At 40.7% G+C, this 16,717-nt stretch overlaps 1 protein-coding gene across 1 annotated transcript in view; it reads right to left on the bottom strand.

Moving 5' to 3' along the window:
• Positions 1-16,717, bottom strand: part of lrp2a (low density lipoprotein receptor-related protein 2a) — a gene marked incomplete at both ends in the record, with an annotated part of 49,901 nt that overhangs the window by 17,927 nt on the left and 15,257 nt on the right. Inside the window, 28 exon segments of the mRNA XM_079254443.1 lie at positions 32-151; positions 804-929; positions 1,023-1,275; positions 1,277-1,329; positions 1,733-1,933; positions 2,025-2,314; positions 2,418-2,576; positions 2,654-2,819; positions 2,909-3,841; positions 5,240-5,428; positions 5,542-5,781; positions 5,878-6,091; positions 6,204-6,381; positions 6,772-6,881; positions 7,213-7,356; positions 7,579-7,745; positions 8,518-8,646; positions 8,789-8,966; positions 9,116-9,344; positions 9,445-9,629; positions 9,729-9,940; positions 10,535-10,783; positions 11,052-11,066; positions 11,319-11,699; positions 11,841-11,957; positions 13,089-13,208; positions 13,453-13,692; positions 13,825-14,106. Coding sequence (XP_079110569.1) covers positions 32-151; positions 804-929; positions 1,023-1,275; positions 1,277-1,329; positions 1,733-1,933; positions 2,025-2,314; positions 2,418-2,576; positions 2,654-2,819; positions 2,909-3,841; positions 5,240-5,428; positions 5,542-5,781; positions 5,878-6,091; positions 6,204-6,381; positions 6,772-6,881; positions 7,213-7,356; positions 7,579-7,745; positions 8,518-8,646; positions 8,789-8,966; positions 9,116-9,344; positions 9,445-9,629; positions 9,729-9,940; positions 10,535-10,783; positions 11,052-11,066; positions 11,319-11,699; positions 11,841-11,957; positions 13,089-13,208; positions 13,453-13,692; positions 13,825-14,106 — 5,880 coding nt within the window.

Genomic DNA, 16,717 nt, shown 5'->3' with positions numbered 1-16,717 from the left:
CTTGGGTGTGAGAGAGTTGTGCAGCACTCACTGCATGAGAGGGGTTCATCAGAACCATCAGAGCAGTCCGACCCTCCATCACAATACCAGTGGCCGGGGATGCAGCGACCGCTGGAGCAACGAAACTCGCTCTCGGAACAAGTGGATGCAGCTATGCAGAGGAAGCAGAAGAAATATAATCACTTGAAGGATTAAGTAGAATCAGTCATGACTGAACAGGGACTAAGCAATATTGTTTTCTTGTTTGCAGCAAATCATTTGTTCAAAATTAATTCATGCAACAACAAACAAAACAAAGCTGAAATGTAATACAGGAATACTAAAAGGAAATGATAATTGCATTTAGTTTTAATCTTGTTGTCTTTAAAAAAGAATCCAAAAATGGAAAAGCTCACAGATGGAATGATGAAACAAATTAACGATGGAAATGAATAAATGTATATCAAATTTGGAAGATTTCTGGGAGAATATCATGATTTATTTGACATAATTTACTTATAAGAATTATTTGAAAGTGACTGTGTCTCCATTTATTGCTCAGTAAATAATAAATCTCTGGATTTACTATGTTTATGAAAACTAATGAAGAAGAAATAACTTAGAAAATTTTTTGTAGTGATTTAACTGTAACATTTACCACAGACATTTACAAAGTTGTGTTACTGTGTTTAATTAAATGTGCTTTTCTTGCCAAGAAATGACAAAGCATACAATGTAAAAGAAGTCTTTAAACTACAAATACATGATAGTTTACTAAAGGTTTTACTAAATGGACTTTATCCTAAAACTGCTGCTGAACTTACCACAGTGAGTAGGGCTTTCATCACTCATATCCCCACAGTCGTTGTCTCCATCACACAAGTATGAACGTGGGATGCAAATGTTGGTAGACTGACATTTTGTTTGCTCTGGCTGGCAGGTTCTCTCCGCTAAAATAATTTTAAATTGCAGCATATTTAATGCAGTTGAGCTCCACTTTGAGTGTTTACCTTTCTTTAACTTTTACAACTTGCGATACTCACGGCAGTTTTGCTCATCAGAGGTACCGTTGTCGTAGCAGTTGTTGATGCCATTGCAAACATAGTCCTTTGCGATGCAGCGCCCATTGTTACATGTGAACTCTGTGTTGGGGTCACAGGGTCTGAACTGGCAGCCCACTTCATCACTGTTGTCTCCACAGTCATCATAGTGGTCACAGCGGTAGTGGTATGGAACACATCGCCCATTGCCACAAGTAAACACTGTGGGCTCACAGGTGTGGAAGGCTGCCAATGAGAATCAATAAGAGGTCAGATGCCAAAAAAAAAGAGCGATGGACATATTCAATCACTGGAGGCTCATTTTACCTGACAAGGCAATAAAGGATGACAGCAACTGTGGAACTGCATGCAAAAATAAGCACGTTGATTTATGTGTTAGTGTTGATTTTTGTTATCAGTTAGTGAAAGAAATTCAATCACAAAGAGAAAGAATACACACCAGCGTGGCTGAAGATTGGCTTATGCCCTTAGAGAGAAATTTGTTAAAGGAAAAGAAAACACATGGTTTGATAGTATTAATAAAGGTGGGAAAAAGGTGAACTGCAGACACAAAGAGAGATGGTCTCTCATTACATCATGCAGCAAGAGTCTGAGGACAGTTATTACTAACAAACATTTTCAAAAATACAACAAAGGAGCAAATAAAAATTAAACTACCATTAGTTTAATTCTTTTATATTTAAATGCCATACCACACACTCTCTCCAGCTCGTCACTGCCATCGCCACAGTCATTGTCGTTGTCACACTTCCACTGGGGTCGAATACAGCGGCCATTCATACACGTAAACTGGCCTGGCTGGCAGCGAGTACCATTATCAGGGATACAGTACTTGTTGTCGGCCAGGTACCAGCGGCCCTCAGATGGACACTGACACTCAGCTCCATTAGGTCCTGAAAAGGACAATGTTGTTGCACAGTTTATGCATTTTTATATAATGACATTTAATTGTTCTTTTTTCTCAGAAAAAGTAGCAGCCTGTACCTGGTGTGCAAATGTGACTGCAGCCTCCATTAAACTGCTGGCAGGGACTGTCACACTGCTGCTGCTTCCTCCTGGCCAAAACATGGATGTCCATCGGTCGGGATGGAAGGTTTTGAATCATGACCCTCAGATCAGATCCATCATGCTTGTTGGCTCGATAGATGCTACGGGTGTTCCAGTCAGTCCAGTAGATAAACTGACCAAACATGGTCATAGCAAATGGGTAGATGGCTGTGCTGATTATGACTTCTCGGTTGGACCCCGTGAGAGAGGATCGCTCAATCTTCTGTCTAATCACAGAGCAAAGTCATGACAACAAAAGCTTTATAAATAAGATAACATGTCAGACATAATGAAATAAAGATTTCAACAGAAGAATTTTTCAGATCTTACAAGCTGGCATCAGCCCAGTAGAGCCGTTCCTCTTCATAGTCTAGGGTCAAGCCATTGGGCCACACCAGACTGCTGTTCACAATCTCTGTTCGAAAGTTTCCACCTAAAGTTGCTCTCTCAATCTTCGCATGAGTTCCCCAGTCCGTCCAGTACATGTATCTATTTAACAATGAAGTAATCATTTATAAACATTCAGTTTAATCTCCCACACAAAGAGTGAGTTGTGTATTTCTTACCCCCTGCAGGGATCCAACATGATGGCTCTTGGCCGTGTCACATGGGCAATGATTGTTCTCTGAGCACCATCCACAGACATAGAGCTGATGCTCTGGTTGGCATAGTCACTGTAATAAATTCTTTTGTTTATCCAGTCATATGCAATGCCATCAGGAGCCCCAAGATCTGTCAAAGCACAGACACCATAATAGGAATAACACTTATTACAATTAATCATTTAATAAATATTAAAACAGTATGAGTGCCAAATTTACCTGAGGCTACAATGACAGGAGCTGAAGAGGGAGAGGACAGGTTTATATAGCTGATCTTGCTTGCTCCTGCACCTGAGCTTTGTGTGAAATAAATCCTTCTGTCTGTGAGGTCAAAATCCAGGGCAACTGAGGTTCGTGGCACATTGACAACAGGGAAGGGCACCGCATGGTCCTCCGGATCAAGTCGCAAGCTGCGCACTGTACTCTCGGTAGTGTAGATAAGGTAATCGTCAGTAGACACCACACAGCTCTCTTTATCAGTTGCAAGATCTCCAAATGCACAACTGCACTTTTTATTTTGGGTGCCCATGTCAGAGCCTGGGAGGGCAAAGCAGAAGTGGGCACAGCCTCCATTAGCTTCCATGCAGGGGTTGTAGTTAAGGTCTTGGATACGCGTGGGCTGGGTACGCTGGTCGAAGATAGTAACATCCCTCAACATGTTGATGTTGTCTCTGATAACAGCAGGTGGCTCTGTGCTACCTGGTTCTTTACTTGCTTGGAAAACCTTCTTGAGATTTCTGTCTACCCAAATTATGCTATTCTCAAACACTGTGATTCCATAAGGAGTTGGGTAACGGCTGCCATACCGAACTATCTCTGTCTCCCCTCCTTGTGGGTTGATACGAGCAATCATGTCCAGAGAGTCATCTACCCAGTAGACATAGCCAGTTTGCCAGTCAAGAGCCAGGCCTCGTGGAGTAATAATCCCAGAAGACACTAAAGTAGTACGGTTTGTTCCATCCAAGAGTGCTCGTTCAATTTTTGGGTTCTGACCATAATCAGCCCAAAACAAGTATCTGTTCCTGGGGTCTACAATAAGATGCCGTGGCATATCCACCTGGGTCTTCAACAGCACCCTGCGAAACGTTGTGTTCAGACGAAGTACCTCAATATACGTCTCAGTCAGGAAGGCGTTGGTGAAATACAAATTACCTGAAGACAAAAGTTTTGATGAAAGAGATATCATAGAATATTTACATGATAAAAGGCAAAGTAGAAATAAAACTAGATCAGGGCTCAGTGCTGGCTTAGAAATCTACTTCTGGCTCAGAGCATGATCTTGCAATCACTACAGTGATGCAATTATAAATGAGTCAGAATCAAACTTCTGTCCTGTTAGAAGCTCTTTCTGTTTCCTGTAAACTGGGAAGGTTTTCTCAGCAATGGAACAAATGTTTCTGTTTTTCTGGTCCAGAATGATGATAAAATTTTCCTGCAAGTCAGCCCATAGTCTGTGCTCATTTTATTCTAAAAGGTATTCTAACTAGGCATGATGGTTTTTGGGATAAGATTGGCGGCTTCAATGGGTAAGATTTGCAAAGCGTTATAAAGAAAGAAAAGCATAGATTGACTAAACATCATCAGTTGTGTTGATTTTTTGCTTTAAGTTTAATGTTTACAAAAATTGTACTTTTCCAAAAGGCTTACAGTTAATTATGGTCCACTTTTTGTACATGTATTTCTTCAAATATTACATTTCTATTTTTTATCCATCAGTTTAAAAATGAAAAGAATTAAAAGGGTCTCAAATAAAAATTTGTGAACCGTACATAGTTTGTTCTTAGTAACAAACCTTTTGGTAAGTATCACATGGGGTTATTTTGGCTATCATTCTTGCAAAAAGCTATTGTGAGATATTGAGATCATGTTTTGCACTTTTAAAGCCTAACTGCAGTTTGATTAAGTCAAGGCCTGTGTAGGACCCAACAAAATATTACATATCTTGAGATAATCCATTGTAGTATTGTAGTATCACTAATCATACATGCTTTTTTATTCTTTTTCATACAGAGAATATGCTATTTGCAGTTAGCACTTGTTAAAATTCAGCTGAATCTAAGCACTGACATCACAGCGAGCGAGCTCCAAGTTAAAACTCAGCCGGGGTTTTTCTGTATGGAGTTTGCATGTATATATGTTATTTTAAAGCACTCTAGCTTTCTTTCACCATCCAAATGGATACATGTTAAGTTAACTGGTGATTCTAAAATTACTCTTGGAGTGTGTGTGGGTCCACGTGGTTATTTGCCTCATTTGTCAATGTGTTGACCCTCTGATGGACCGCTGACCTGACGACAGTGTACCTATCCTCTCATTTAGTGGCAGCTGGAATAGATCTCAGTAAAAGTAATCCCCGAGTTGAATTTACTTAATTTTTGCTTAATTCCTTCTTTCGCTTTAAAATTGACCAGAACAAAAACAACATAGCTATTCATCTTAAACTTTACAGACATCATTTCTGTCTCTTCTCCCTTGGCTGTACTTACATTTTTGCATGCTACAGTATGCCATTAAACAAAACATGCTTAAATGAACACATCAACAGTTTACCTGAAGCCCAGTCAACAGCAATTCCTCGTATCCCGTTGCGCCCAACTCCAGATGTTACTACACTACGTAATCCTGAGCCATCCGACTTTATCCGTCTCACTCCGTTCTGTGTTGCTACAGTGCTGCTGAAGTCACACCAGTAGATAAAACCAGAAGCCATGTGCACATCAATGTGTAGAGCATTACGGCCTGCAATAACATATTTTCATACTCGGTTACTCAGTTTTTTTTTTAATTAATGCAGAATAAAATTATTTATCACATAAATACTGCATTGTAAATAGTATATACGAGTTACAGACCTCTTCCAGCCACAGGGACCATGGCTTCAGAGTGATCTGACCCTTCTAGACTAAAGCCTTTTATAGCAGATAGAGTGGAGATGACAACGTAAGACTGATACGGAGCGCAGGTCCTGTTGTCAGCGTTCAGTTTAAAACCTGTTGCACACGCACAGGTAAAAAGGCTCTGTGGTCGAGGCAGACAGAGCTGCTCACAAACTCCCATATTGTTGGAGCAGCCATTAGATGTACCTGCAGAAGCTGAGTTTGTTGAGAGTGAAAAAAAAGAGAAGAACCTGTATTAAATGGGTAAATGAGAACTGTATAATTTATTTAAAATACACTTGTGCTACTCACTGTCTCGAAAATGAACCTTTAGGACTCTAAGACCTGAAACATTGTCTCGCAACACCACCTTGTTGGCACCTGTGGACTTGTCCACCCGCTCGATGACCTCAAAGTCACGGTCGGTGAAGTAGAGGTAGTTCTGATACACAGCCACACCCCAGGGGTGAGACAGACCTGTCACTATAGTGATTCGGTTACTTCCATCTGCATCACCGCGCTCAATCTGTAGAAAAGCAATACCCAACAGAGGAACGGTTTACATAAAAATGGAGGTAGACATGATACGATTATGGCCAGAAGTTTATAAAAGAGAAAAAAAAAGAAAGAAGACCCACCTTGCCAGTGCTTGTAACAGCCCAGTACAGTTTGTTTTCTTGAATATCCAAAGTGAGGAACTCAATATGATCAAGGTTGTTGGTGAACAAGATAGCAGGGTTTAGGCCATTCATGTCTGCAGATGCCACCTTGGCAGGAATGCCACTCTCTGTTCCCTGATCTGTCCAGTAGAGTTTCCTTAAGAACATATGAAATAGTCGTTAGTGTTTATCATACAAAGTAATTTATTCAGTTAAGTACAGTAATGACATATTATCATATGATGATCTACTTGCTAGTCAACTAATAAAGACAATATATTGTAACAACTTAATAAGGAAAATAATTTTTAACAAACTAAATATAATATAGACTGAATTGTTTACATATTAAAGTGAGAATAAAAAGCTCGGAAATGTCTTTTGTGCATCCTAACTGTAGGCTGCTAAGGTTTAGATTGCCGTGCGGTATTCAGTAACACATATGAGACCTCTCCAGAGGCAGAGCAGATGACGACTAGGAGGCTGTTAGAGCTCAGTAGCTGTGGATTTGAGTGCTCATGCCAGCACAGTGTTAAATGGGGCTTACCCACGTGCTGGATCTACTGCAATGCCAACAGGACTGCCAGCACCATTTGGAGAGCCGTTATTTGTGATTAGAGTTTTCCGGTATTGCACCTCTCCTCTCAAGTTTAAAACCTGTTCAAACACAAATAGAATCAGCTGAAAATGTAAAAGCACTCGCAGAATGCAGACCTCCACTAAGCATTTGACTTTCACTCATGTTATGAAGAATCCCTTTTAAACTTCCTGTGTTCACAGTTCCTCCCAGATTATTCCCAGAAGTTAGTGGAATCTAAGTTAGACTAAGACTCATTCTCAGAAAAGAAAAAAATATCTGCCAAGTAGATGTTGCAGAGAGTTGCTAACAAACAGACAGGTAAACACAACCTCCTTGGTGGAGGTAGTTATTGTAGTGTGCAGTTGTGATGTGGTATAATTCACTTTTTGATCTTAACATTTCTGTCACCTCAATAGATTGCGTTGCGGGATTAGTGTAGTATAAATTCTCTGTTATCCAGTCTAATGCCAGACCAACAGGAGAGCCAAGAATGGCTGCAGGGGCAAACTCCGTCCTGTTAGTACCATCTGACTTTACCCTGTGGATTTCACCCTGTTGGACAAAGAGAGAAATATTGACCTCAGCCAATGCTGTATTGTAATGTTTTTCTCATGTATCAATAAATCACAGATCACAAAAGATAAGCCCAAGTCTTAATTTTGATCTGAATCCTGACTTTTATCATAAAAAGCATGGATCCGCTGCTTTTCTGTACCATTACTAAGCTTTTCCTTAACTGTGGTATGCTGAGAAAGATGATAGAGAGCAACTTACTGGGTGTTCTACCCAGTAGATGGCCTGTTCAGTGTCATCAAAATCAACATCATAGCCATTTTGAAGGCCTGCAACAGGAACCATGGCATCATTGCTTTTGTCATCTGGGTTCAAAGGAATGCCATATATGATGCTGTCTCTTACAACCACCAAGAAAGGATCTTCAACTAAAATAAGAAAAAACAAAGCAACACAACTCAGTGAGAAACCACTTAAAAAACAGAAAATGAGCAGTTTATTACTTCTGAAGTCCTAAAACAGATCTAAGTAGACTTGCTTAAGGGATGTGGATTAGCCCATTGTAATTAAAAACGAAAAAAGAGCTGCATGGTATCTGAAACATATTAAGGATACGAAGCTAAAAGACTGTTATCTATAAAGAGGATTGACTGATGAAAGCTGGTTCCACAATCTGATTTTCTTTGTCATCACAGATTAGAGTCAATGAATGGTTGTAGGGCATTTTCATTCTTGGATAATCGTTGGCTTCAGGGGGAGATTGTGTTCTGCTTGGTTTGAATGGCCTGAAACCTGAGATGAGTTAAGCTGCTGACCTACGGCAGACTCCTTGGACTTTGAATTAAAGGTCCCTTGTCTTCTTGGGACTATGAAAGACACACATATATTTTTTAATATTTACAGCTGGAACAGCAGTTTACAAGAAAATCTAATTGGGAGGCTGTTGACAAGTGCTTGGATCAAGCCACAATATAAAGATATTGATTTAAAATATTACTCCTCATACCAACTCTGAGAAAGCTGTCCGCACATAACTATGCATGAACCATCATTTCCACAATCATAGATATACTCTTTTAATACTACAGCTGAGATGAATACCTAATGGATACTTTAAGCACTTATCTACTACATTTGACCTGACTTCCTTTTCATCAAACTATGTGATGAGTGTTTTCCTCCTTTTGGCAGCACACATACCTCTGGTGCAGGTGAACTGGTCTGCTGCCAGTACCCAGCCCGAGGGACAGGCACACGAGTAGTATCTTGGTTCCACAGCAGAGAGCAGGCAGATATGAGAACAGGGGCTCCTCAGGCAATGATTTTCCCCTACAAAATATCAAACCACACATGTATTTCCAAAAATCTAAGGACCCCTTATGCTGTATGTGCAATGTTAGCAACATCCTGTCCAATTCATATGACTAAATTCAGTGAGCAGTGAGAGGTTATGTTTGTTGTATTTGCATACCTGCTGGCTGCCTGGCTGGGTGTACTGCCACCAGACCCATGGGCTGAGGGAGGTTGAACAGCATCACTGTCTGGTTCTCCCCATGCCACTTATGAGCTCGCATCACTCGGTTGATGTATCTGTCGGTCCAATAGACAAAATCCTCAAAAATGGTAATTGCGTGGGGGTGTTGCAGTACCTTTTCATAGAGAGTAGCAAAAGAAAAAAGTGTCTTACACATTCAAAATTAAACAGAATTTGCTGTTCACTTTTAGATGATTGTATGAACATTATCTTTAGATAGATCAAATGTAGTACTAAAATTAAGACTGCCATTCATAAACTCACCAGATCACTGGCCAACACTTGCTTCCTGTTGTTGCCATTATAATCACAGTAGTCAATGAAATCCAAATAAGCATCAGCAAAGTAAAGCAAATTATTTGGATAGTCAATTGTTAGACCATTGGGCCAATACAATTTGCTGCTTATGATAACAGTCCTCATTTTCCCATCCATGCTGGCCTTTTCAATACGTGGGTTCCTCCCCCAGTCAGTCCAAAACATCCAGTGAGCGCTGCAAAACAAACAGTCTTTTAACACCAACTGTTTTTACACTAGCAGGCATAAAACTCAATAGCATCGCATTAAATGGCAAACAACAGCATTTCTCTGACCTGTCTCTTGGGTCCAGCACAAGTCCTCGAGGGTTGGTGACATTTTCACTGACCAATACAGTGCGGTGGGTCCCGTCCAGTTTAGATACTTCAATTGTCTCCAGGACATAGTCAGTCCAATATAAGTTTCTACCAACCCAGTCCACAGCCAGACTTTCTGTCACAGTCACTCCACTGTCAAATATCTGTCCACAAGATACCCGTTCTTAGTTAAATACATTTATTGGTTAGAGTTATTCTTTATATTAAGCTAAACTATGCATTTTAGTTTGCTTTTGTCTTACCACAGTTCTATCACTCCCATTCTTGTGACAGCTCCAGATTCTGTCCTGGCTTGAATCCGACCAATAGACTCTGTCAGCAACAGAGTCAAAATCTAGGGCCACAATGTTGCGTCCATCTCTGACCAGTGACTGGATTACATTAGGTTGAGTGGTTATGTCATCTTGCACAATCTGATTCCGACTGGCCACAAGCAGGAATGCCTGTCGGGAATCTGTAAACAGACATCAAACCTGGGTCATTTTAATGCCCATTTTCATGCTAATAAGAGCCCATATCAGTTTTTGTGAGTCGGCCAAAGTCATGCAACGAGACTGATAAATAGGCTCTACTCAAATAGCAATCCTTTGGGAATGCACTTTTGTCCAAAGAATGTCCTATTGTATGGCAAAGCCTTTCAGCAGGTTATCTGTGGGGAAGAGGGGCTCATGTCAGGCACACTCCCTATAAACAGCCCTTTGTTTGTGATTATGTCCTAATTACATTTGTGATGGTTAGTGAGTGACATATATGTTATTTGTCCTATCTCTCGAAATCAGAGCAGCAGGGAATCACAAGGGGGAAGAAAGACAGTGTGTCTGATTTGCAGTCTGAGGGCCAAGCTCCGTTTACTGTGGCTCCTTCCCAACAACCAGTCAAGTGGAGAAAACTGAGATATGTTTCATAGGCAAAATACATTGAAACTCAATCCACAGTAGGACTGATGATAAAAACATTATACTTCATTATGAAATTAATGGTTGTTATTTAAAACTTTTTTGGAACCATTTTAATCCATACACAAAGCTTAAACCATATCTACCCTCACCTGAGACCTTGCAGGTGCGCTGGTCTGCTTCAAGAGTGTAACCATCCTGGCAGTGACAGCGAAAAGAGCCTCTTTCATTAAAGCAGTGTTGGCTACATAGTCCAGGGGGATTACACTCATCTATATCCTCACAAGTTTTGGAGTCATTGCTGAGTTGATAACCAACAGGGCATGTGCACTGGGCCCCAAATGGCCCTTGGATACAACCATGTGTGCAGCCAGCATTGTTGTCAGAGCAGCTCTCCTGATCTGAAATTAACAAAAAGGACAAGACTAATTACAACTGCAAACATTTTAAAAGATCATTTCTATAATACATGCTGTACTCTAATCATGACACATTGAGGAAGCGCAAACTACTTTCATTGTTTGGCCTACGGTATTTTTATGGCTATTGGTCGTACTCGAGGATCAATGAAAACGTACAAAAACATATACAAGGAGACGGTGCATCTCTTAACATTTGAATCACAACTACTTGCAGCATTTCTACCAATGATTTAGAGTTTGTTCCTACCTGGTAAAGGCTCATCTGAAAGATGTGAGAAAGGCAAGAAGGGAAAATCACAGATCATTGTCAGGTTAATACAAGGTAAATCACACACATGCTTGATTTTAATACAAGAATCCAAAGACAAACACGAAACGTTCAACTCATTTTTTTCTGAAATTAAGCCCTTCCTTTTCGTATTGATACAAGAAAAAAGAAAAACAAATTTTGAACAAAAATCAGTATAGTAAGTGATGAAGAAAATTGCTGAAGAAAATTAGAAGACAGACTTACTGCAAAGTGGCGACTCATCTGCACCATTGGGGCAGTCGGGATTGTTGTCACACACTGTGGTCAGGTTGATACAAACACTGTGGCCAGGACACTGCCACTGCCAACTTGGACATCGGAAAGGTGGAGTAGGACAGTCTCTTTCATCGCTCATGTCCCTGCAGTCGTTGTCCCCATCACAAATCCAACTACGTAACACGCAATTTCCATTATCACAACGAAAGAATGAGGAAGGGCAAGTGCGAGGGGGGCAGGCATGGTGTTCATCACTGCCATCATCACAGTCTGGATGACCATCACATTCCCACATAGATGGGATACAGCTTCCATCTGATTGGCACTGAAACTCACTCTCATGGTGACACATGCCTGGGGGCCTGGTAGCTGAGAAATGGCAGGAAATACCATAAATGAAACAGCGAAAACTTAAAAGAGTCAAAAATATTAATAGTCTCTCATAGTAACACTACTGATGGGGTGACAAGAAGTGTTCTTTATAATCCTGATGACTATTTAAATACTTACGACAGTTTTGCTCATCTGAGCGATCACTGCAATCGAACACCCCATCACATCGGTAGAAGGAGTTTACACACTGGTTACCACGGGCACACTTGAACTCACTTGCAGTGCAGTTGTAGACTTGAAAATCCAGAAGAGTATGTTAATGCTAATATATGCAGTTATGTATGTGCAGCACAGCTAAGAGCAACAAACTATGAGGTTTAACAAAATAGACATATTTTAGAGAGCCTCTAACTTCTTCAAGATGTTTGCCTGGTAAAACCTGCACGTACGGTGAAATGAATGTCAGCACAACTAAATCAATTCTGTAGCTGAAGTCATGAGAGAAACTAAATTCATGCCCTACCTTACCTAAAATTAAGAGGATAAGTAGCAGCCAGGTGCTGCAAGTCAAATGCACTTAAATAATTGTGGGCACCTTTATAAAAGCAGAAGTTTTTGCAGGCCTAAAGTACTTAGATGTGTGTTACGGGGATGATGCATTGCACCATTTGGTGAAAACCAAACACAGCCAAACAAATCAACAGTCACACATGGTGGTGGACACAGTCGATTTGGGCTTGCTTTCTATTCTGCAGTCCTAGAGTCCCCCATGAACTGTATTTTAAAGTATTCAAGAGTCAAATAAGAGGATAATGATCCTTTAGCTAAAGCTTGAACAAAACTATGTCATTCAATAAGACAACGATCCAAATGCAGCAGTTAATCTACAACAAAATTACTGAAAGAGAAAACTAATCAAGGAGCAACATGGCCCAGTCAAAGACTAAAAGACTGTGGAGGGACCTTAAGAAAGCTGTCCATAAACAAATGCCCATTAACTTCAATAACCTGAAGCAATGCTGAAAAAAAGAGTGGACCAAAATTCATCCACATAGAAGTGATACACAGATAACATCATACAAGAAATTAAACTTAAAGTTTTTGCTGCTGAAGGTAGATTTATAGTGTAATAGTTGTTACAGTGTATATTGTAATTTCCTAATTCTAAGATCTGGTAGGAAACAGACTAATTGAAAAAAATATTAATCCTCATGAATAAAACCTAAAAGATTGAAAGGCGGTGAACATTATTTTCAATATGACCACATATGCACGATCTGGTGAGACTATCGTTTTATAAATTTAATAAAAGCGAAAACAAATTTGTAAACATAAATTTTTATGCTGCAAATGTAATACATGTGATTGAAATTAACACAAAATTAGATCAGATTCTATCTATGTCCAGTGCGGAAAGCTACTTACTGCATCCCTGCTCATCTGCTCCATCGACACAGTCCCTGTCCCCATCGCAAACATAGCTGGGGTCTATACAACGGTGATCGGGACACTGAAACTGTCCTGGATGGCATGTACTTCCCAGATCTGTTGACACAAATTGTTAGACAAGAATATGAGCTACCATCCTTCGTTTGCCAATACTTAAAATACTGGGTTTGTTTCTCTTTGTTAGTAAGTAGCGACAACTACACTTTTATAATATCTTTATAAAAGGCAACAGTGCACCACTAGGTCCAACACTTCTTCTTACTTCTGTATGCCTTGTGTTTTGAATCAGCAAAGCAAATCTTACACTTTTTAAGTTGTTAGCTTCACTAAAGAGACTCACAGCAGTCAGCTTCATCTGAACTGTCGCCACAGTCATTATCTGTATCACATCGCCAGGTATGTGGGATACAACGGTGGTTGGCACAGACAAACTGATTGGCGAGGCATGTTCCAGGCACATGTGTAGGGCAGTTTATCTCATCACTGTTATCAAAACAGTCATTGTGACCATCACAGCGCCATCCTGCAGGCACACAGCGCTGGTTGGCACAGGTGAAGGCAGAGGGGGAACAAGTGGTGTCTAGAGGAAAAAGAGAAAAAGTAAAAGAAAACAAAATAAGAATACGAAACTGCTTTTCTTTCTGATCAGATTTGGTCTGTATAAGCAACTGACCCATTTAATCACAAATAATGAGGGTAAAAAATGCATTACTGTTGATTCCACAGTTGACTTCGTCAGTGTTGTCATGGCAGTCGTCAACACCGTCACATCTGTAGCTGTTTGGGACACATTTGCCGTTGCCACAGGAGAAGGAGTTGGCTCCACACTGCAGAGTGGGGGGTTCATTGGAAGCGTCCTCAACACATGTCTGCAGGTTAGGCGACAGTTTCATGCCATATGGGCAGCCACACACCCTCTGAGAGTCTGGTGCTGGGAAGCAGAAGTGGCTGCAGTCTCCATTGGGATTTGCCTGCCTGTTGCAGAAGTTGGAACCTGAGTAGGGGCAGAGGAGAGTAATTACTGAGAATATGACTCACAAATACAAGCTGTAGCCATGAATGAATGGTGAAGTTAGAAAATTAGAGAATAAAACCTGCTCACAACAGAGGACACCCGTTGATCTAGCTGTGTCAGATGTATTTTAAAGTTCTTTTAGTTGTTTTTAAATGTCTAAACGAACTTAGGCCCTTCGATGACCTGCTTTGAGCATATTTAGTGGACCCAGAGGTCCTCCGGCACAGGCATTTTTGGTGTTCCCAAAGTTTCAGCACTACAGCCCTCGACCATGAACAGCCTGCCAGAAAGAATAGGGGCTGCAAAGACTGTTGATGTATTTTAAAAAAAAAAAAAAAAAAAGCTCAAGACCTATCTTTTTAGCTTAGCTTATAGTTAAACTATTATTTTAGCATAATTTTAGAGAATTATTTTTTTACTTATTTATTGATTTATTTTAACCACATAACTTTCCATTTTATTTAAATACCATTTATTCATATGACTTTCTGTTTCGATTGGATTGTTTTACCCAGGTACATCTTTTGTATAAATTCATTTGCTTATATTTTATATCTGTTGCTTTTTCCTTTTTCTTTTCCTTTTATTTGGTCTTATTGTTTACCATTTTTAACTCCAGTGTTTTTCCGCCTTGGATTTGTTCATGTCAGAGGCTATGCCTACTTGTTCTGCAGGGTTGTGCCACGGGGATCACCCTTGCTTGGGTGACAATAGGGGTCCTGCACTGCAGCCCTATGGCTGTGGTGTAGACCCTGGCTGTCTCTCATCTGGGCCGTTCCAGTGGAATGGCCTTTGTGGTCATGAGTGAGTTGGATCCTAATATGAAGAAATGCCCAAGATATTGATTCATCAAAGCAGCATCAATCCAGTTGTTTATTTCTCTATTAGTGTATAGTGGGGGGGTGTGGGTGGCTGTGGTTGAGGTGGTGGTGGCAAAGTCAGTGCATACATGGTGTGTGTGTGCGTATGTGTGTGTGTGTATATGAACACATTTCTCCACAGCCTCACCGGCAAGTTAACTGGTGCTCCATTTTAGTCTTTTATTAAAGTATTTTCATTGTCAAATAAAACTTCTTAAAATTGGAACAAATCTCCCGTATTTTTTCATAAACGAACTTGAGTGCCTTGTTTTGTTAAATAATTCTCTGGGTGAAATTCCCAGGGTGGTGTTGTTGCCACTTCTCCCTTTGCCACATTCTGGCGTAGTCAGCAGGATTTACTGTTAGGTGGAGACTTGTTCCTTTTTTATTTTTTTTGGTGTGTATATTGGTGGATTAATTGTATTTTTCTTATGGGCAAAGCAGCGGCTGTGTTTCTGACTTGGTAAGTATTGGTCATAAGCTATGGAGGTGGAATTACAGGAATTGAGGACTTTGGTTGCTCAGCTTAAGGCAAATAATCAGAGACTGCAACAGCAGTAGGCTTCAATCCCTGTTGGACTTTCCACATCCCCTGCAGCCTCTCCTGGTCCTTCCACTAGTCTCCCTGTAACAGAGACTGGTGTTTGTCCCACGTGACAGGAAATGTCCCATGTTCTTGGGATAGTCTGGGATAAGTTTAACAAAGTACAGTGAAGAGGTACAAGCATGCATGAGAGCAAGACATTTGTCATTTGTCGACCAGGCATTTTTCTTGTTTGATAATTTAGAGGGGGAAGCTCTAAATTAAATTAAATATTGTTCAGCTGAGAAGTCAGACCCAAGTAAAATAATGGCTGTGTAACAAGAGCTGTATGGGTGTACTGAATCATACTTAGCCCTTCAGGAGGCTTTCTTCTCTAGGCAACAACAGGAATGGGACACCTTAGTAGAGTTCCTAAATCTTATGGAGAAGATAAAGCAGCAAGCCCCAGATAATATGCCAAATGCTGACACCTTGCTGAGGGATCAGTTTGTTGAGCAGGTGTTAGATGGTGCTCTGCGTTGCAAATTGAAACAATTGGTGCGCAGACAGCCTATCTTGACTCTGCTTGACGTCCGTGGGGAGGCCATCAGGTGGGAGCGTGAAGGGTTGTCTGGTGGCAACAAGGGGCATGGTGGTGCGATCCCTTCAGCGGTTGGCCTTCAGTGTGATATACAGGGAACTCTCTTCGTCCATGTTCTTCATCCTATGCTTCTCAGCATCCTAGTGGGCCGTTCCATTCAGAAAACGAGTACCCACTGGATTCCAGAGCCACAGTTCAAGTGGGGCATTGGTCGGCTCAAGGACTGATTAAACTTCATTGGGGGTTGTCTTGAAGTTGATTTCAACATGTCCACATGTAGAAGTTGACATGGGGGGTATAAAAGTCCCATGTCTGGTAGACAGACACAGGTTCCATGGTTTACAGTCACAGAAAACTTTTTTTGTGAGCATTTCAAACCCTGGGGCCAAGAGCACCTTCAATTTTGTCACTGGCAACAGCTGAGAGCAGCTAACGGATTAGCCATCCATATTGGTTACTTGGAACTCAGTATTGAGTTGTGTGGGAAAGTGATGTCCCAGTGTGGTGTGTTGGTGGTTAAGGACCCCCTTGGGGATGTGTCTCCTAGGGTTTCTGGTGTTTTAGGGATGAATGTCATACGTAGGTGTTATATGGTACTTTTTGGGC

Source organism: Telmatherina bonti, assembly GCF_933228915.1.
Source record: "Telmatherina bonti genome assembly, chromosome: 15".
Taxonomy (NCBI): Eukaryota; Metazoa; Chordata; class Actinopteri; order Atheriniformes; family Telmatherinidae; genus Telmatherina; species Telmatherina bonti.
The sequence above is the reverse complement of the archived record's forward strand: the minus strand, read 5'-3'. Positions and strand labels throughout refer to the sequence as shown.